This window comes from Microtus pennsylvanicus, chromosome 1, assembly GCF_037038515.1.
Source record: "Microtus pennsylvanicus isolate mMicPen1 chromosome 1, mMicPen1.hap1, whole genome shotgun sequence".
Classification (NCBI taxonomy): domain Eukaryota; kingdom Metazoa; phylum Chordata; class Mammalia; order Rodentia; family Cricetidae; genus Microtus; species Microtus pennsylvanicus.
Window position 1 is genome coordinate 23,342,480 of NC_134579.1, and position 20,966 is coordinate 23,363,445.

At 41.3% G+C, this 20,966-nt stretch overlaps 2 protein-coding genes across 4 annotated transcripts in view; one reads left to right on the forward strand and one right to left on the reverse strand.

The window, feature by feature from the left end:
* Positions 1-696: 696 nt before the first annotated feature.
* Positions 697-8,897, reverse strand: Atp5pf (ATP synthase peripheral stalk subunit F6). The gene is made up of 4 exons (XM_075959183.1): positions 8,723-8,897; positions 5,204-5,382; positions 2,105-2,229; positions 697-818 (listed from the first exon to the last, which is right to left on the reverse strand). The coding sequence occupies exons 2-4, from the start codon at positions 5,365-5,367 to the stop codon at positions 781-783; spliced, it is 327 nt and encodes a 108-aa protein (XP_075815298.1). The 5' UTR covers positions 5,368-5,382; positions 8,723-8,897; the 3' UTR covers positions 697-780.
* The window catches only part of Gabpa (GA binding protein transcription factor subunit alpha), a 29,213-nt gene continuing 17,094 nt past the window's right edge, over positions 8,848-20,966 (forward strand). For 2 of the 3 annotated variants that reach the window (XM_075959095.1, XM_075959152.1), the window contains exons 1-5: positions 9,307-9,427; positions 11,589-11,691; positions 15,824-15,968; positions 18,605-18,689; positions 20,308-20,553. In XM_075959095.1, coding sequence (XP_075815210.1) covers positions 11,615-11,691; positions 15,824-15,968; positions 18,605-18,689; positions 20,308-20,553 — 553 coding nt within the window. In that variant the 5' untranslated portion in view covers positions 9,307-9,427; positions 11,589-11,614. Of the gene's footprint in view, positions 8,938-9,306; positions 9,428-11,588; positions 11,692-15,823; positions 15,969-18,604; positions 18,690-20,307; positions 20,554-20,966 lie in introns of those variants that run through there. The other variant, XM_075959133.1, reaches the window with a different exon arrangement.

Genomic DNA, 20,966 nt, shown 5'->3' on the forward strand with positions numbered 1-20,966 from the left:
GGAGGCAGAGGCAAGTGAATTTATTGTGAGTTTGAGGCCAGCCTGGTTTACAGAGTGAGACCCAGGGCAGCCAAGTATATACAGAAACCCCCTCCCATACACACAAAGGTAAATGTAGTGGTATCTCATTTATATTTTAATAAATAAAGCTTGCCTGAAGTTCAGAGAGTAAAAGAGCTGCACTGATCAGCCTTACAAACCAGGCAGTGGTGACACACACCTTTAATTCCAATAGTCACACTAGCTGCTATAGAAACTGAGTGGTAGTGGTACACGCCTTTAATCCCAGCACTAAAGAGGAATATAAAACAGGAGGAGACAGTTCTCACACACAGTCTCATTCTGAGATTCCTGGAGGCAGGACAGTCATTTCAAACTGAGGCAGAGGTAAGAGCTAGTGGCTGTCTGCTTTGTTTTTTGGGTCTTCAGGTTGAACCCCATTTCTGTCTCTGGGTTTTTATTAATCCTACTACAGGTAACTATAACATCCTTCCCTCCAGAGCAAACATTCCCTTAGGGGATGGTCTCCACTGTTAAAGAGGACAGCACCGACAATGGGAAGAGTCTAATAGGGACAAGGCAATTTTACCCGATTTATCCAAAATCTCCATCTGCTTCATTCTAACAAAATGAAACAACGCAGAGACAAATCAACGCCAGGCACATCCTCCATATCGTCAAAGAATTTAAAGGACATTTGATAACTGTGAAATGAAAGTTTATTTGAATTTTTTTAATTAGTTGTACAACTAAATTACCAGATGGATTTTATAGTATTCTTCAGGACTGGGGTTTGTCGAAGACTTCAAATTTGGGATCTAAAAAGAGGGAAAAGTTTCAGGCTTAGACACACTACAATAACAAGATTAGCTACAGTGCTTGAAGTTTACCAGTTTTAAGAAAACATCTGCTTTTAAACATATATGGAGAAATATAACAACCACCAAACGTTCAACAGCTTCTGAGGGCAGGGCTCGCTATTAGTGTATTAATAAAACAGTGTTGTGTATCTAGACCAATCAGATGAGAAAGGTATCATAGTTCATGTGTGCTGTGGGATAATGCTCTTGTATACTGTAGAGATTTGTCACTTGTACTGATTTAATAAAACACCAATTGGCCAGTAGCCAGGTAGGAATTATAGGTGGGGCAACCAGAGTAAGAGAATTCTGGGAAGAGGAAAGGAACCAGCCAGACTCAGAGGAAGCAAGGTGAGAAAAGATACCAAGCCATGTGGCTAAACATAGACTAGAATTATGGGTTAATTTAAGTTGTAAGAGGTAGTTAATAATAAGCCTGAGCTAATAGGCAAAACAGTTTATAATTAATGTAAGCCTCTGTGTGCTTTTTTGGGACTGAATGGCCGCTAGAACAGGTGGGACAGAAACTTCCATATACACATGTGCTACCCTGTATCGAAGGAAAACAGTGGCGTGAATGCTTCCTTGTGAACACATCATGACTGTATGAAATTCCACGTAAATGTCATTTAATGTAGTAATATGGAGCGGCGGCTGGGCTGTGTCCCCAAAACCCCAGCCGCCTGCCCGGCTCGGCTAGCTTATGCCCCGAAATAATTACACAGACACTGTATTCTTTTAAACACTGCTTGACCCATCTCTATCTAGCCTCTTCTAGGCTAACTCTCGCACCTGGACTAGCCCATTTCTTATCATCTGTGTAGCACCGGTCTTACCGGGAAGATTCTAGCCTAAGTCCATCTTGGGTCGGAGCTTCAGAGCTTCATCGCGTGTGTCTGCCCAGGAGCCGGGAGCATGGCGGACGTCTGCTCCCGAGAAGAGCGCTGTGGAGTCTGACCTCACTTCCTCTTCCTCCCAGCGTTTTGTTCTGTTTACTCCTCCCACCTATCTCCTAACCAATGAGCCAAGCAGTTTCTTTTAATTTAACCAATGACCTTCCTCCATCAATTTAACTTCCAAACAATCCAAAAACCTCTCAAGAATGAAGTATACATCAGTGACAGCATTTGCATAACAGAGGCAAGGTCCTAGGCCGGACCCTCGCATGAACGCCCCCCCAAAAATGTACATGAATATTCTCCATCTACAATAATCGCCCATACTTAATTTGGGATCAGACTTACCTTCAAATTTGAAGGTAGGAAACGTATTCATATCCCCTTTACCAAACATTTGTTTAAGCTTAAAAAGCTCTTTGTCCAGATCTTGCTGATACTCTGGGCCAGCATCAACAGGTCCTCCAGATGTCCTATTGTAAGTGAACAAAGAAAACTGATTTTATGCACTAATTTAAAAAAAAAAACAAAAAAACCAGAAATTACCCTTTACCATCACGCTTAAAGAGATTTTTAAAGGTACACATATGGTGGGGAAAGGAAACCTTTTTAGTATCTGAATTTTAATTCAAATTTGTTTTAGAATCGGTTTTAGAGATACGGTAACTTCAAACAAATCTCTAACAGTCAAGGTCTGTTAGCTTCAAAGATACTTACTAATCAGACTCTCTTAGGATCTGAGTTGCAGTATATGGAATATGATGTAATCCAGATAAAAAAAGAAGAAACACAAACCAATAAAACAAAACAAATCCCCAGCAAAACCTAGACACCGGAGGTCTGAAATGTTAAGCCTGGCAGCTGCTGAATAATAAAATGATAAAGGGGCCGGAGAGATGGCTGAGAGCTTAGAACACTTGCAGAGGACTCGGATTCAGTTCCCAGCACCTAAACAGTAGTTCACCAGTTAGCCAGTTCACCATTAACACTCCCTTCTGACCTACATGGTACTAGGCTCATATGTGGTGCACATATAAATACATGCAAAACACTCATACACACTAATAAAAAATAACAACCTCAACAAAAGAGTAGTTATTACAGTCATTCAAATATCCAAGGTCCGTATGTTGCATGCATGAATGGAAGCCAGAGGTCAATGATGACATCCAGTGACTTCCTCTATCTCTCTTTTGAAGACAGGGTCTCCCACTGAACTTGAGTTCCCAAACTGGTTAAACTGGCTGGTCAGCAAGACCCCAAGGATGTCCTGCCTCTATCTACTAATGCTCAGATTAAAGGCAAATGCTGCTGTGACTACTGGTGCTGGGGATGCAAACTCTGGTCCCTCTTTATTATGCTAGAACTTTACCAACTGAACCATCGTCCCATTCCTCAAGACTTTTATTGGGTCCAACCATTGACAATTAATTGCCTTAGTCAGGGTTACTACTGTTATAATGAAACACCATAACCAAAACACCTTGGGGAGGTAAGGGTTTATGTGACTTATGCTTCCATATCATGGTCATCTTCCAAGAAAGTGAGAACAGGGACTCAAGTAGGCAGGAACCAAGAGAAAGGAGCTGGTACAGAGGCTATGCATGAAGGGGAGCTGCTTACTGGCTTACTCCCCATGGCTTGCTCAGACTGCTTTCTTACAGAACACAGGACTTCCAGCCCATGCTGGCTGCACCCACAGTGGTGTAGTCGCCAATTAAGAAAATGTGCTATAAGCTTGCCAATGTCCTATCTCAGGGAGACATTTTCTCAATCTCCTCTCTGATGACTCTAGCTTATGTTAAGGTGACATAAAACCAACCAGTACACTAACTCGACAATCATTTACAAAGAAGCTTGAAACTGTGCACACTCCTATGCCCTATACCTCTGGGATCAAAAGTGTATAACTCTCCAAACAAACTTCACACTTTCTAGTTTCCACACATTAATCTGACGTCATTTCTCCATCTTAAAAGATATAATCTTCCTATTCCCAATTACCTATCTAGTCTTTTTTTGTCTTTCTTTCTTTCTTTCTTTCTTTCTTTCTTTCTTTCTTTCTTTCTTTCTTTCTTTTTTTGAGACAGGGTTTCCCTGTGTAACAGTCCTAGCTGTCCTGGAACTACTCTTGTAGACCAGGCTGGCCTTGAACTCACAAGGATTTGCCTGCCTCTGCCTCCCGAGTGCTGGGATTAAAGGTGTGTTCCATCACAGCCTGGCCTACCTATCTAGTCTTTAAAATTATTATTCTTAACCTGGTATAGTAAAGGTATTTCTTCTAGTTGATTGAGAACAAGCTCTAAGCAAAATCATGAGGAAATTCTTTCTTTTTTCCCTTTTTGCAATGGGAAGATGATTACCGCTGCCCAGGAGACAGACATCAAAAGGGTAAAAGGACCCCAAGCACTGCCTTCAAAGGCAAACACGAACTTCTCAAAGATGCCTTTCTAAATGCTTCCAGTTAGGAAGAGTGGTTTTTCCTTTCTAATCTCCAAACATTAGATGTTAGCTAGCAACTAACCATTTGATTCTATTTACTTGTTTATAAGCTTTCTACTTCCATCAGGTTTTAAGAATCTGCATTTTGGGGCTGGAGAGATGGCTCAGAGGTAAGAGCATTGCCTGCTCTTCCAAAGGTCCTGAGTTCAATTCCCAGCAACCACATGGTGGCTCACAACCATCTGTAATGAGGTCTGGTGCCCTCTTCTGGCCTGCAGGCATACACACAGATAGAATATTGTGTACATAATAAATAAATAAATAAATATAAAAAAAAAAGAATGTGCATTTTGTAAAACAACACAGCCCATATCAGTTAGCCCTCATGTTCTTTGTAAATGATAGATGACCAAAGAAATACACGCCTGTTTACCGTTTTCCTACGATTTAGGGGTTGAACCAAATGATGAATAAGTTGGATATTCATCTCATATGTGGGTTTGAAATACTATTTTTCCAGGTCTTACTTCATGTCATTTTCAGTCTTTTGTCCGTTGATATTTCCAGAGATACATCAACAATATAACATCCTTAATGAGAAAATGCTGTTTACGTACATCCCCAAATCACATCATAGAAAAGGCCAAACATGACAGTTGGAATGCTCTGATTGTATGTCTTGCCCAATCATTCTTAGTTTTATGATGTTAAGGTAATCAGTGTCTACAGGACCCAATTTTCTTAAGTAGCTAACAAATGACTTCAGGATGCTGTGGACTTCTATGACCTGACTTATTTTACTGTAATGACATTATTGTGCCTACACTTCTAATGGTAACAGACTTACTAGAACTGTCCTTGGAGCCTTTATAAAGGCAATACAGTTAGGACTTACATCCTGAAATTTACATACTTTGAATTGGAGCCTTTATAAAGGCAATACAGTTAGGACTTACATCCTGAAATTTACATACTTTGAATGTGCTTCATAATCTGCCCACTTACTGTCGCTTTGATTTGTACTCTCTTATCTTGTCCACGAAGAGTTTCTGTACCGGATCAAGTTCCTTATTAAACGCCACCGCTGTAACACCAATGTTCCTCCTCAAGTTCACAGAGACTGCCGACCGAAGGAGAGAGGACAGCCTGAAGATCCTCTGAAGAATCATGGTGAGTCTCTGGTACTAGACAAGCATCAGAAGATTATGTACTTTTCATAAATCACCTGAACTACATCACATGGCAAGACCTAATTCTATGGATTAAGTTATAGAACTACTGTATACTGGACCCAGGCTGTGACTGGCCAGTCACAGTTATATGGAATGACCCTTCCGCTTTTTACTGAAAAGCTCAAGGACATAGGAACAGTTGAGAGGTCTACTAGGGTTAAAGCAGAAAGAAAACACAAAATCTGGGGTGGTGCTTTGTCACCCATGAACTTAATCTTGGACCTGAGGAAACAGTGAGGTGAGGCTGTTCAAGAACACTGCTTGCCTCCAGGAAAAAAGGACGATGTGCTTATAATGTGCCTATTTCCATGGCCCCGCAAAGGGCAAAAAGGGAGCTGGACAAAGAGAGCAAAGACAGTTGTCTTAGCCAGGAATGAGAGGCTGAAAATTTCCACTTCACAGGCCCACAGGAAGGAAACAGTTTTGTCTGCTAACAACAGCAGGATCCTAGCCACTTAACACTGTAACAACCAAATCAACTTCCAAAAGAAACAGCAAAGAAAAACAGCATCCAAAGAAAAACAGGCCAAGTAAGCCCTGTAGTAACAGAGATTAGATGATACAAACTCATCAGAGAGTTTGCAGGAGGTCAAAGTCAAAAGTTTAAAAATCAGAGCTTAAAACCTTTCAAGTCCTTAGACCTGCTAAAGCTAAAACAAATTAATTTTTTAGCTAAAAATGTTGCGAGATACATTAAAGGACAGGATAATTCCTAAGACCTGACTTAGCAATCTAAAGATCAAATGTAAAAATATTCCAAATGACAACAAATACACTCAAGCAGTAAGCCCAAAAGGAAAAGACAGAGAGGCTGAAACTTAGAAGAAAAATTTCTCCTGATCTAGACTTAGCTTATAACAAACAATAATGAAATGGCAATAGAAAGTATCCACACTTTAATGGACATCTTCATAACATTTCTTTACAATAAATGTGCCCTGGGAAATAAAACCAGCCCTCTGCCACTTCACATCTTGCTGTAGTCTGCTGTCATACAGTTAATGCCTCTCGAGCTGATAAAGGGCCCTTCAACCCCCCCAAGGAAAACCTGCTATGCCAACATGCTTCTCCTGCTCTCCCCTAGGTTTACTTTTTCTGAACCTGCCTGATGAAACGTGACTCGTACTGAATCATGAGAGGACCACTAGCAGTGGGCATACTGCTACTGGCTTATGTTAATGGAGCAGCTAGATCAAGGATTTAAAAATCTTTACAGCAATTTGACTAATTTGACTCTTGAATTTAGTAATGACAACAATTCCAAAAGTGGTGGTAGAGAGACAGCATTTGATACCCAGAACCTGTGAGTTTTGCTTTGTTTTGTTTGTTTTTAAAGTCAGGATTGGCAGTAAGCTTATACTGCCAGCACTGGGGAGGCAGAGACAGGCAGATATTTGGGGCTCAGTTGATAACCCAGTCTCCTCGGCTAGATCTTCGACTGACCCTGTCTCAAAAAACACGACGCATAGTATCTGAAGAGTAACAGCTGAGGTTGGCCTCTGGCTGGTAGAGAAATACGTGCAGATGTGCCCACATACACCTAAATAAACACACACAGATGCATAGACAGGCACACAGACAGACAGACAGACAGACAGACAGACAGACCTGCATGGAGGGGTTGAAGTACCCCTTTATCGCTGAAAATTTGAGAAATATTAACTGTAAACCAGCAGCCTGGCACAGTGGTTACTAAGCATAGGTGAAAGCAGCATTTTTTTCTCCCAGGGCGTATTTGTTGTGTGAAGACAATTTTAGTTGTCCTGAATAGGGTGGATGCAAGTGGCCTCTAGTGGGTAGAGATCAGGCATAAGTCTATGCTCCCTACAACATGAAAAATAACCCTCCCCAGGCTCCTCACTTCAAAGAGTTATCCAGTCCAAAGTGTCAATAATACCAACTTCAAGAATGCCTGGAATAACATTTAGTACTCCTTAAAGAAATCAAATAAACAGATAAGAGAAATATCATTCATAGGCCTGGATAAAAACATTTGAAGGAATTAAAGTCTTGATTACTGTCACTCATAATCTACCAGAAAATTATACAGGTGAAAGGACTACAAGCCAAGAAATAACCAAAAAGACCTTAAAATAAGAAAATATCGCCCAACTCAATGTCTGTTCTTTTTTTTGGAAATTTAGGAAGACAGAACATACATCAGTAAGGCAACAATACTTGTTTACCCCTAGGAAATTTGGAAACTATTGCTCAGTGAAGGAAAACACCCTTTAAAGAGTTATTAGGGCAAGGTGTTCCTAGTCTTGCTTACAGATGATAAAAATCATGTCTACAGAAGGTTACTGTTTACCAAACATCCTACAGCCAACCTGCTCCCAAGCTGACTACAAAGACTGTCACTTCTACATAATAGGCAAAATACAGCTTCCCTTCTCAATAATGCATCATCAAAGTACTGTTTCTCAACTCACACTTCTAATATACCTACTTCCTGAGCCCCAACCAAGCATGTATGTATATATTCACCTCCTAAATCCTACACAATCATCCACAACATGAGCACATACTCTCTTACCAAAGCTACTCGGCTCTGCTTTTTTATTGCCTTCCACTGTTTCAGATTCAACAGTGTCTATGGACCGTTCACTATTCCACAGAAGGCAAATGCCACCGTAAGTGTAAAGCATCATCTGTGACAAATTCTATACTGATATACTATCAGGAGCTAGCTGCCTGTTAGGGCTCTAATATTAAAATACTGGGGAAGGAATGGGGGAAAAAAATCAAAAGAAGTTCAAACCCAGAGGCGTAGCGTTGGGAAGGAGCATGGCTCTTCTATTTATAGCGATGACCGACCAGCCCGGCAAAGGCTAGTCCGTTTCCTGCCTGTAAGTATCTACTCATGAAGTCAATCCACAAAGCTGTTTTAGCACCAACGTTTCTAGACCAGAGGCAAACTTCTGGGATATGACTGGTGCCCTTTCTCGCCTAAAGGGACACGACCTGCTCGGGTCTAATTCACCAGCTTCTTCTGACCTTGGGTGGCCCCAAGCGGGCTGCAGACCCACCACCCCGCCTTTCTGCCTTTCGTGCTGGCCCGTTCTGCTCCCAAAAGGGTATTAATGATTGTACTTATTGTGTCTAAGGCAAACTTGAATACCCGGCAGGGCCGAGGTCACCCTGTAACCTCAGGCCAGGCCGAGAAGGTGCCAAGGGCACAGGGCTACGCTCTCCTACTAGAGCAGAGGTGATGGGCAGCCCTGGACTCGTGAAGAAACCCAGAATCGCTGTCCCCAGAGGCCGCGCTAGCCTAGTTTACCCTCCCAGTCACCTTGCACTCAGTCCCGAGCTGCCAGAGTCACCGCCGCCGCCACCGTTCTACTTCCGGCCCTGGCTCCGCCTACACACGCCTACCCGCCATCGCAATGCATTATGGGCCACCGCTTCAGTCGTTCGGCGCTCACCGGACAGGAAGCGCCTCGGAGACAGTCCGCGACCGGACGCCTCTAGGTGAGACAAAAGGCAAACAGGAGGAGGAAGTGGAGGGTAAGTGCTTCCGGGTCCCCTAGCTAAGCCTCCGCCATCTTCCCTTCACTTAACTTCACCTCTCTTTCCCTCTTGGAAACAGTGCCCTGTACGCATGCGTACTTTGTTCTCTCTCCTAGTTCAAGCTCCCTTCGGAGTCAGCGTCTTGTTCCTTGGGGTGGGGGAGGCAGATGCAGTGTGGGGGTAAAGCGAGCGCGTCAAACCAAGCGGCCTGGGGCGTTTGTGCCTCGTGAGCCTCCGTTGCCGCGGGCGTTCGTGTCGCGCACCCTGCTGGGAGTTGTAGTTCCAGGCCCAGGGGTGCCTGGGAGGCGGGAGAGGGGCTGAGGTTCCTTAGCGCCGATTCCGCGGGAAGGGCCCCGGGGCCTCACTCTGCGAGTCGCGGGCGCGGAGTGGCTTACCCGGAGAGGCGCTGCACGTGGAGCCCGCGCCGCCGCCGTTCCCAGCCGGCTCTGGAGCGCGGCCGAGGGCCACGGGGCGGATTCCGGAGCTGGTGAGTGCGGCCGCGGGCTGGCGGGGGAGCGCGGGCCCGCGCGGCCGGCCTGGTTCCGGGGCTCTTCCCCCCGCCGCGGCCCCCCCGCGGCCGCCTCTGTGTTTTGTTTCCGCTGGTCCCCGGCGTTGTGACTCCCATTTCCGTTCGTGGAGACTTGAGGGAGTCGGGTGGGGAGGGGCGGGAGAGGCTGTGCGGGGAGCCGAGGGGAGGGGCGCGGGGAGCGGCCAGGTCCGGGGCCGCGCGGCGGGACGCTGAGGACGCGCTCGTCGCCCGGCGCGATCCGGGCCCGGCGCCCTGACTCTCCACGTAGTCGCGGCCCTCCCGGGTCTCTGTCACCCGACTCAGTGATTCCCGCATTCCGCCCCTAGTTTTCCTTCTAGAACTGTCTCAAAGTCGCACCAGTGCCACCGCACTGATATTTATGCTGACTTTCTGTTTTCGAAGAGATCAGTCAATGTTAATTAAGTAGCTTGCCAGCTCCCGTTTCCCCCGTTGCTGTAGTGCAGCGAACACGATGGAGTCTAGGGATTCCACCCTAGGGTTAACAGCACAGAGAATGGTGCCATACCTCGCTTCATGAGGACGAGTAGTCATGTGAAAATCCATAGGTAGGCCAGTGAGATGGCTCGATAGGTAAAACCAACTGCTGCCTGTGCTCAGCCGCTGAAACTGAAGTGCCAGGAGAGACCTGACAGCCACAAGCAGCCCTCTGACCGCCACACGTGCGCACACGCAGACACACGAGCATATCTCACTGTCTAGCCCTGGCTGACCGGAGACTTGCTATTTAGTCTAGGCCGGCCTAGAATGCGGAGGTCTGTGTGCCTCTCTGTTTTCTAAGCACCCGCATTAAAGGAGTGCACCATCACGCATGGCAGTAAGTCAATGCAGGTTTTAAAAACCTATAGGGAGTTTGGACTAACGATAGGCCTGAGTGCTGGCAAGAGCAAAGGATTTGAACAGATTCACCATCGTCCTGTTCTTAGGGACCACACAGGCTTTAACTCCACAAGATACTGGCCACCTCTTTAGCACCTTTTTTTTTCTTATTTGCGTGCGTACCCAGGTGGGCCTAAGTCCATTGTACCTGTACTACCAGTACAGAAGTGGATCTTGGGTGAAGTAGTGAATTAAGTCCTGAGATGTTAAGATGAAAAAGTCAGGAGAGCAGACAGAAGCCAAGTCCTGAATTAGCATGGTTCACCAGATACTTCTGGCAACTAAAAAACATTTGAATCTATAGGACTGGAAAGAAAAAGGGTGGTTTTGAAAATGCATGTGCTCTTCACCAGAAGGGAGATCTTCAGTCTTTAACTTCTAATCAGATTTGATTTTTTTTTCTAGACAGGGTTTCTCTGTGGCTTTGGAGCCTGTCTTGGAACTAGCTCTGTAGACCAGGCTGTCCTCGAACTCACAGAGATCCACCTGTCTCTGCCTCCCGACTGCTGGGATTAAAGGTGTGTGCCACCACTGCCCGGCCAGAATTGATTTTTGCTCTTTCCACACACATCACAGATGTACATGCTGTACTTTTTCCTAATGCTGCCTGCGTTTTCTAGGAAAAGCACGATATAATGTAAATTTCATTTTGGGATGATCTGTACTCGTGCATTTCTTCACACCCTGAGTTTAGTTTGCTTTGCTGTGCATTTCCTGTTTCTGTGCTCTGCTTTGCCAATGTTTGTAGTTTGTCCCAACTTTTTCTCTTTTTGGTTATTAATTAACTGAAGGTTTGGTCTCCTATTTTCATGTATTGTAGTTATCTTTTCTGTTCTGCAACTTGCTCATTGAACAATTTTAATCTTATACAATCAGATTTTTAGCTAGACATTTGTAATCCATCTCCATGTTAAGCTTCAGGTTGGAAACCAAGTTGCTTTAATATAGTTGCTATAATTTTCATTTGCTTTTGTAGTGTCTTGAATTAATTTACTGACTTAGACTGGGCCAACAAGTTCCAATAAATAATGAAATCACCAAAGCAGGCTAATAAATGGCAATTTAAACAAAAGCCAGTTTATAAATGCTGTGTGCAAGCTTTCACGTATATAAAGAGCACTTCTGTTTTCTCCCTCTTTCATTCAGATTTGGTCTTTTTCTTGCAAAGCGTTTTTGTTTATGCTAAGATGTTTAAAAATCTCTTAAAATTTAACTCTTCCAGGACTGAAGATTTGAAATATTTCAGCCATGACTAAGAGAGAAGCAGAAGAACTGATAGAAATTGAGATTGATGGAACTGAGAAACCTGAGTGCACAGAAGAAAGGTTGGCATTTCTGAACTGATTAGGTTTACTACTACTGGTATATGGGTTACCCTCAAGGAGCAGGCCAATACGTTTATTTTTGTTTTTCCTCTGACTTAATAGGTTTGTAGCTCAGGGAGAAAGGCATTTCTGAAATAGAAGCAATAGTAAACTTAATTGATAATTAATGATCACACATTTATAAAAAACCAGCCCCACCCCCATATAAAAGGCATTTCCTTGATTTTTTTTTTCCTTTAATTCTTTCACTAAGTGCTGGTCACTTTTATTTCAAAGACAGTTTAATTCAACCTGAATTTAACAATAGTTATTTATGAATAACTGCTGTATATTGGTAACTGTCAGGAATAAAATAAGTAAAATAAGACATATTGAAATGACCTTATGAAAGTCTCATAATATTTGAGGAGACATACTGGTCCAGCACAGTAAACATGCTGCTTCTTGGAATGACAGAGGAGGTTGTGATGAATTGAGAGCCAAGGGAGAGACTGATAGAGACAGACCGGAGTCCGTAAGAAGGTTGTGATGAATTCAGAGTCAAGGGAGAGACTGATAGAGACAGACCGGAGTCCGTAAGAAGGTTGTGATGAATTGAGAGTCAAGGGAGAGACTGATAGAGACAGACTGGAGTCCGTAAGAAGGTTGTGATGAATTCAGAGTCAAGGGAGAGACTGATAGAGACAGACCGGAGTCCGTAAGAAGGTTGTGATGAATTCAGAGTCAAGGGAGAGACTGATAGAGACAGACCGGAGTCCGTAAGAAGGTTGTGATGAATTGAGAGTCAAGGGAGAGACTGATAGAGACAGACTGGAGTCCGTAAGAAGGTTGTGATGAATTCAGAGTCAAGGGAGAGACTGATAGAGACAGACTGGAGTCTGTAAGAAGGTTGTGATGAATTCAGAGTCAAGGGAGAGACTGATAGAGACAGACTGGAGTCTGTAAGAAGGTTGTGATGAATTCAGAGTCAAGGGAGAGACTGATAGAGACAGACTGGAGTCTGTAAGAAGGTTGTGATGAATTCAGAGTCAAGGGAGAGACTGATAGAGACAGACTGGAGTCCGTAAGAAGGTTGTGATGAATTCAGAGTCAAGGGAGAGACTGATAGAGACAGACTGGAGTCCGTAAGAAGGTTGTGATGAATTCAGAGTCAAGGGAGAGACTGATAGAGACAGACTGGAGTCTGTAAGAAGGTTGTGATGAATTCAGAGTCAAGGGAGAGACTGATAGAGACAGACTGGAGTCTGTAAGAAGGTTGTGATGAATTCAGAGTCAAGGGAGAGACTGATAGAGACAGACTGGAGTCCGTAAGAAGGTTGTGGGAAGTGGTAGCTGAGGTGCTCTTTTACTCTAAAGCTGGAGACAAGACAGTGGACTTCTGGAGAGTAGCAAAAGGCCAGTGGGATGACTTAGATCTAGAGGGTGCTGAGCTGAGAAGATAGCTAACATTTAAACATCAGTGCTGAAAAGAGCATTCCATTTATTTGTCCTTTCTGCAGCAGAATAAGTGATTCTCTTATTTTATTACTGATGAGTGTTTCAGAGAGTCAGGAGCTGGGGATCAGCCTAGCTGGGTGGCTTTGACTCAAATAGTTAAATTTGTCAGTGTGGTCTGCAGTCACCTGAGAGTGATCTGAAGCTATAGTATATGCCAAAAGATCACTCTTGCTGTTGTGGGAAGGAAATGTCCGTGTGTCCAGTGAGGCTTTCTCTATGCCTTTTCAGCTAGGCTGAGGGGACCAAGGTAGAAGCCATGGTGCCTTTTACATAACTCAGCCTAAGAAACCTTGTAGCGTTTGGTCACTCAGCTCAACCCTTGTTCAGGTTGGAAGGAGCTACAAAATTGGAGTCTAGCATGTCTTTTTCTATGCACTCAGACACCTCCAAATGCTTCATAGAGCCTGTAGTATTTATCACAGGCCCTTTGCATGTGTCTGGGTGGGAGACTAGCTGTTACCATGTGGCTAACATGGAGGCCATTGCTGGGATTGAGAAACAGTAATGTATGATCAACCACATTCCTTCAAAAGAAACTGCATATTAAGATTTTTAGATTCCCAAGGTTTGTAACTTTACAACAGGAAACTTTGGAGAACTTAATACTCAGTATTCATAAAAGTGAAATTTTATAATCTGCTTTAAAGTAACATTTGAATCTTTTAAAAATCATTGTTACTAAAAAGGACAGGTTTCTGTGCTTAATAGCCAAAAAATATGCCCAAAGTGTTCTCTTAATCAACAGAACATTCATTACATTGACCAATAGTAAAAATATACTGTTACTTTGAAATAATATTGTTTTTAATCATGAATGGTTCTGTTTTGTAAATTTTAAATATTTTAAGAACAAATGTATATATTTACTTTGTATGTATATCCTAATATTAGTAAAAATAAAATAATAAATTGTTTATGTATGTGTGTACACTCACACATTTATGCGTGTTTGTGTTTTGAATGTGGATGCCTACATGCCACAGCATGCATGTGGAAGTCAGAGGTCAGCCTCAGGTGTGGGTCCTCAGTATCCAGCTTGTTTAAACAGAGCTCTTGTGTTTGCTGCTGCCTAGTCTCACCCAACTGGCCTGTGAGCCTAAGATTTTCCTGCCTTGTCTCCCATCTTACCGTAGGAGCACTGCTGAGGTGTGGGCTACCATGTCTGACTTTACATGAGTTCAGAGGATGCAAACGCTGATCCTTGACCTATACAGCAAGTGCTAGCCTATTGAGTCATCCCTAGTCATTCAGCTGTGCTGTATTTTAATAAAAATTTTTACCTTTTTATTTATTTTTTGATTTTTCGAGACGGGATTTCTATGTGGCTTTAGAGCCTGTCCTGGAACTCACTCTGTAGACCAGGCTGGCCTTGAACTCATAGAGATCGACCTGTCTCTGCCTCCTGAGCGCTCGGATTTAAGGTGTATGCCAACACCACCTGGCTTTATTTTTATTTTTAATTAGGTATGTTTTAGTTATGTGTCTTAGTGAGTATATGTAGGTGAATTCAGGTACCAGCAGAGGCAAAAGCATCAGCTGACCATGCAGCTAGCCAACATTGAGGTGAGAGCCACCTGAAGTGGGTGCTCAGAACCAACTCATGTCCAGCTGCTGCTTCATACTTACTTTTGATACATATTTTAATAACTGTAAAGAGATTTTTATTTAAATCATATTTAAAGCAAATATGTTGTGAAGTTTAATTCAGTAAATACTACTTTCTCAGTCTTCTCTTTTCCCTCTAAGCATTTACAAGAGGTGTGCAACTGCTTGTCAAGGCTTTAAACCTATTTGAATTGTGAAATAACAGGGCAAAAGAGCTAAGTAAGGCTTAACTGGGCAGTGGCATTGCAAGCCTTTAATCTAAGCACTCAGAAGGCAGAGAGACAGGTAGGTCTCCATGAATTCTAGGCCAGCTTGGTCTATATAGTGAGTTCAGGACCGCTAGGGCTATGAAGAGAAACTGTGTCTCAAAAACCCAATAGCTGGTATTCAAATCAAATTGGAAGTATTTATATTGTCACACCTTAACAATTTATATTTACTAGATTATATCAGGAAGGAAATTGATTAGTAGAAATGATGTACAAAGTTTTGATTTTATTGTTGTTTCATTTTGTTTTGGTTTTTGACATAGGGTCTCATATAGCCCAGGCTGGTTTATATTTCTCTGTAGAACTAAGGCTGGAGAATGGCCGTGAACTGATTCTCTTGCCTCTACTATCCTAAGTGTTATGATTACAGGCTAGTGCCACCTTCCCGATAAGCTTTACAGATTTTAAGGGCATAGTGTATTACCATGTTTTTAGGCCTTAAATCTTGAAAATAACTTGAGATGTAATATAAAGGTGTACACTTCTGTATAGATAGTATACACCTAATACTTATGTGCTGGCACATATTTGTATGCATGACTAAACATGTCTTCAGGAGTGCTTTAAGTTTCAAATTAGCTATGAGATTAGTGTTCACATCAACAACATTAGTCTAACAGCATTAAAGAAGAAACTAGTACAGAACATAGACAAGAATTTCAAAGACTGTGTGTGTTTTGGTATTAATTTTGTTTTGAGCATAGTGTTACCTTTACATCAGGATAATGTAATTATTAACCTTCATCTCCATTAATATTTAGCATTGTGGAACAGACCTACACACCAGCTGAATGTATAAGCCAGGCCATAGACATCAATGAACCAATAGGCAATTTAAAGAAACTACTAGAACCGAGACTGCAGTGTTCTTTGGACGCTCATGAAATTTGCCTGCAAGATATTCAGGTAAGGTTCATCTCTATGGATATTGATAAGTAGACTAAATCTATGATTTTATATTTTTGAGCATTTAGAAATGAAAATTCTTTCATAAAATTTCCTGTATCTGAAATTTAAAGGATTGAGTAATAAAATTGAATAATAAGTCATTTGTTCCTTTTTACTTTCCTAAGTCTGAAATAAAATCAATATAAAAATGGAGTAATGGGAAGCACTGCAGTCTGTGCTGGGTGACTTGACTTCTATAGGAGGAGGTCCATTGACTAAACTGTTTGTTTTGCCTATAGTAGGAAGGCCGCTTGTTTGTTTCCTGACTGCTCAGCCCAAAATAATCACACAGAAACCATATTATTTGCAATACTGTTTGGCCAGTAACTTAAGCGTGTCTCTGACGAGCTCATATCTTAAATTAACCTTTCTCCATTAATCTGTGTATCTTTATGAGGCTGTGGTTTACGGGATAAAGTTCCAGCATCTGTCTCTAGCAGGGCTACATGGTTTCTCTTGACACTGCCTTCTTTTTCCCACCATTCAGTTTAGTTTTCCCCACCTAGCTCTGTTCTACCCTATCAACAGGCCAAGCCAGTTCCTTTATTAATCACTGGTATTCACAGCATACAGAGGGGAATCCCACATCAACTGCGTTTGCATTGGCTCTGGTACTAAGTTTGAAATGTGTTAATAGAATTTATGCACTAGTTGCTATTAACGATATTTTAACCTTTTTCTTTTAATATGTGTATAGTAAATGTTAATGGTAATTAGATATTGCTCTTCTAAAATTAGCGCCAATGGTTGTATGCACTTATAAGAACATGTTAAATTTTCTTCTTAGTAATGAGAAGATAAATGAATATGGTATTTTGAAAGCAATTGACATTTAGTATCTTATTAGAAGTATGAAATGCCCAACAGTTCTATTTCAAGGAATTGTTCCTACATAACGCTCACATGCATGAGTGTGTGTTTATAAGTATCATAAAAGTAAATGTTTAAAATAGAGTTTTCAATACATAAATTCAGAATTCAAAGTAGTCACTAAAAGTCTGAGCAAGAGCTATAAGGATAGAATACATTGAGTTAAACACTTGTAAAACACTTCCAAATGATCCCAACTATCATTAAAAATCACCATTTTATTAGTTATATCTGCAATGATAGAATACTTGGCCACATAATGAAATATGGCCTACAAAGTACCTATTTTATCATAGTTTCCCAATAAGCATTTTCTGGATAAATGGATGTGTGAATCATATCATTAACTCGAGCTGCTTGTGTCTATAGGCTTTTCACACCCTACTAACACATTTCTTCAGCTGAACAAAGAATGTGAGCCTGGCAGCTTCTGTTCCCCTTCAGTGCAAACATGCATTTGGCATTAGTACCTGCTACTTCTGGGAAAGCCTTGGCGTCGTCAGATAAATGCCAACTTAAAAGTTACAGGAGCAATCACTGAGATGTACTTCTTTGAAGAATATGTTGCACAAACAATCATGCTGGAGCTGTGTCCCTTTTTGTCCTTATCTTAGTGTGCTGCCATATTCTGGACCTGAGCGCTAACTTCAAGATACATAGACTATAGCTTCTAGAGGATAATGCTAGTGTGTCCAGACAAGACTTCAGTGTCTAGGAAAGATTTACATTAAGGAGTAGAAACTGCCATATGTAGCCAATCCAATGTGTTATATGTTTGTTGTTCCTGTTAAAATTGGATATAAAGTCCACTTAATACTATAGGTTTTATGTATAAGATATTGTAAAATTGTGATTGTAACATGACTGAATTCTTGATATTAAGAGTAAAAGGACAATTTTACTCTTAGATGTGTTCAGCAACGTATGTGCAGACACATCTAAACACATAAGGTACTTAACGATGGAAGTCTGTTCTAAGATAGTGATACAATATCAGAGGTCAAGATTATTTTTATTTTCTTAATAAGCCATGGAAGGAAATGCATTCATTAGAAGGAGATATGAAGGGAAAAGAGTGCCAGTGTTCCAAGGATAAGGAATTATGACCAAAGTAGATCCAGTATTCGGTCGTGAATCCTTTAATTTTATTAACTTTGTGGTCAGAGACTTCAGAGTAAATCCTAAGTTTTAGTATGTGGCATTGGTTACAAGGTAGATACGGCATGAATATGTTAGTAAACTTAGATAATTGTCAGCCACTAATTAATATCCTTCCTTTTCTGATAAACATTGCGTTATCTTGTACTTTAAATGCATTTGCAGAATGAAGAATTGCCTGTTGGTTTTATTTAAGATCCCAGCTGAGATTGCAGCTCCCATAGAAAACTTCCACTTAAAATAATTTTGCAGCAGTAGGGAATGGCTGCAGAATGTCTGCTTGGCACATGAGGCCCTCCCTGACTAGTTAGTCCTCAGCCCCACCAGAATAGAAAAATTAACTTGGTGGGTTTTTGCTGGCTTCCACTTGTTCAGAGGTGAAAATATTTTTAGTTTTAGCAAATAAATGGTATGCATCTTTGATAATTAAATGCATTCTTATAATTTGATTAGTATGCTCAGGAATTATTCTGTTTGGTACACTGCTTTATACTAAACCATAGATAGTAACTTATCTAATGATTAAGCTAAAATAATCTTGCTTACTCTCTTATCCGTGTTTTTAGCTGGATCCTGAGCGAAGTTTATTCGACCAAGGCGTCAAAACAGATGGAACTGTACAGCTTAGTGTACAGGTAATTTCTTACCAAGGTGAGTTACTTTATTGGCAGGTATTTACAAATTGAGCTCATGTTTCTCTGATGGCTTAATAAAAGATCCGTCTGCCTCCCCAGTGCTGGGCTTAAAGGCGTGCGCCATCACCTCCTGACTACTAACATTTTTACTCTTTGAGAATTTCATTTTATTTTTATCATATTCACCCCACTCCTGCCCTTAACATTTCATTTTATTTTTAATAAATACTATTTATCTCACGTACAGTTAGTTGTATACCATTGTTCTTAGGGTATAATTTCTAAACATAATTCTGATTTCTGAAATAGCTTTAAGTTTTTGCCTGAGTAAATCTCCACTGGAGGAGTCTCCATAGTGATAATCACTTCAACTTTGTTTCTGTCCTTTCCAAAGGAACTACAGTTCTTAATAATAATAGGGCTTGAATATCTTTAGGATTTGGGTTAATTGATGTGAAGTTAATTGAACAAAGTCGGCAGGATGTTTAGGATGAAAGACAAGGGCTGAGGAGATGGCTCAGTCTGTAAAGTGCTTGTGAGTGAGCATGAAGAACTGAGTCAAGATCCCAGCATTGTGTAAAAGTGGACACAGTAGTTCTTACCTGTGATGGCAGTGTTGGGGAACAGAAAAAAGAAAACCTTTGCGGCTGGCTAACTTTCCAGTCAAAATGAATTGGTGAGGGTCAGGCTCACTGAAATATCCTGACTCAAAAAATAAGGTGGAGAAAGATAGAAGACGCCCCACATCAACGCTGCCTTTCATGTGCATAAGCATACCTGTACTTACACACCTGTACACACACACACACAACCCTACGAGCAATAAAGTCAAAAGAAGGCAGATGACCAAGCACAGTCAATTTGTCGTCCAGACACTTGGAAGGCAGAAGCAGGGGATAGGAATTTGAACTTCTCCTAAACTTTGTAGTGAATTTGTTGCTAGGCTAGGCTTCATGAGGTCCTGTTTGTTTAAGAGAGAAAGAGGACAGAGTCTCTGATTTTTAACTCTCTTAGAAAGTTTGTAAAATCTTGAAGAATATGTAGCTCCTCCTTTGCACTCTCTAGTTTCTATTTGTTTTAAATTCTTGTCAGTACCTTCGTCTTTTTTTCTTTATTACTCTTGTAAGAAGAGGCACCATGTGGTATATGTTGGTAACATTTACAAGTGTGTGTGCTTAGGTGTGAATTATTGCTAAGCCTTAGAACACTAGATGTTAAATTTTATTGCATGTGCTCTTTTTTTTTTTTCTTCAAGCACACTTTTTTATTTTTCAACATTTCAGGATAAATTTTGGACATGATTATTTTCGATCTCTAAATATATTATCAGCTTCTGATCCTAGACTGGGGATACAACTCAGTGTCAGAGTACTTCCCTCTTATGTGTGAGACCCTGTGTTTGATCGCCAGCATGGCAGTAAAACAGTGCTCAAGCATTCTTCTGTGTAATCACATTATAATTACTAAAATGGTACTGTTTCTGTTGAGTTGTATTTAGAAATAAGGATCTTTTCAGTTTCTTATTATTTTAGGAACATCATTTTTACTCTAATTTGGAAAAGTAAACTTTACTTTTAGCTCTTTGTGTCTTGTGGTTTTATTTAAATTTGTATTTTTTTTCTATCCACTGTTAGGAATTGAGCCAAAGCTAAACATTCTTGAAATTGTTAAAACTGCGGAAACGGTTGAAGTGGTCATTGATCCAGATGCCCACCATGCAGAAGCAGAGGCACATCTCGTTGAAGAAGCTCAAGTGATAACTCTAGATGGCACCAAGCATATCACAACTATTTCTGATGAAACCTCAGAGCAAGTGACGAGATGGGCTGCTGCGCTGGAAGGCTACAGGAAAGAGCAGGAGCGCCTCGGGATCCCCTATGGTAATGAGACAACTGGCGGTTGGGTGCCGTAACAGTTCAGTTAGATGGAGAAAATGCCACTTGGGTAAGATAGAATATTCTGTAATGTAGATATTTTAGAAAGATTATTGATTTTTATGTATCTATTTAGTTTTGAGCTGTAACATACTGAACACATGGTAGACAAATGGTATGCTGATTGCTTGGAATACAAAGAATTATTAGAAGAAATTCTGCCTATAGCATGTTCACAGTGTAGTGAAGAGAAAGAAGATAAATTAAAAAGGTGACTGCCATAGGAAGTTTAACCTGTCAGTGACTAATAGAAACACAGCGTGTGTTTAGAGCCTCAAAGGGATAACCTGGCCGTTTGGAGGAATGACAAGTGGAGTTGAAGCAGTTCACGGATTCAGGGTGAGTTTAGGCTTACGTAG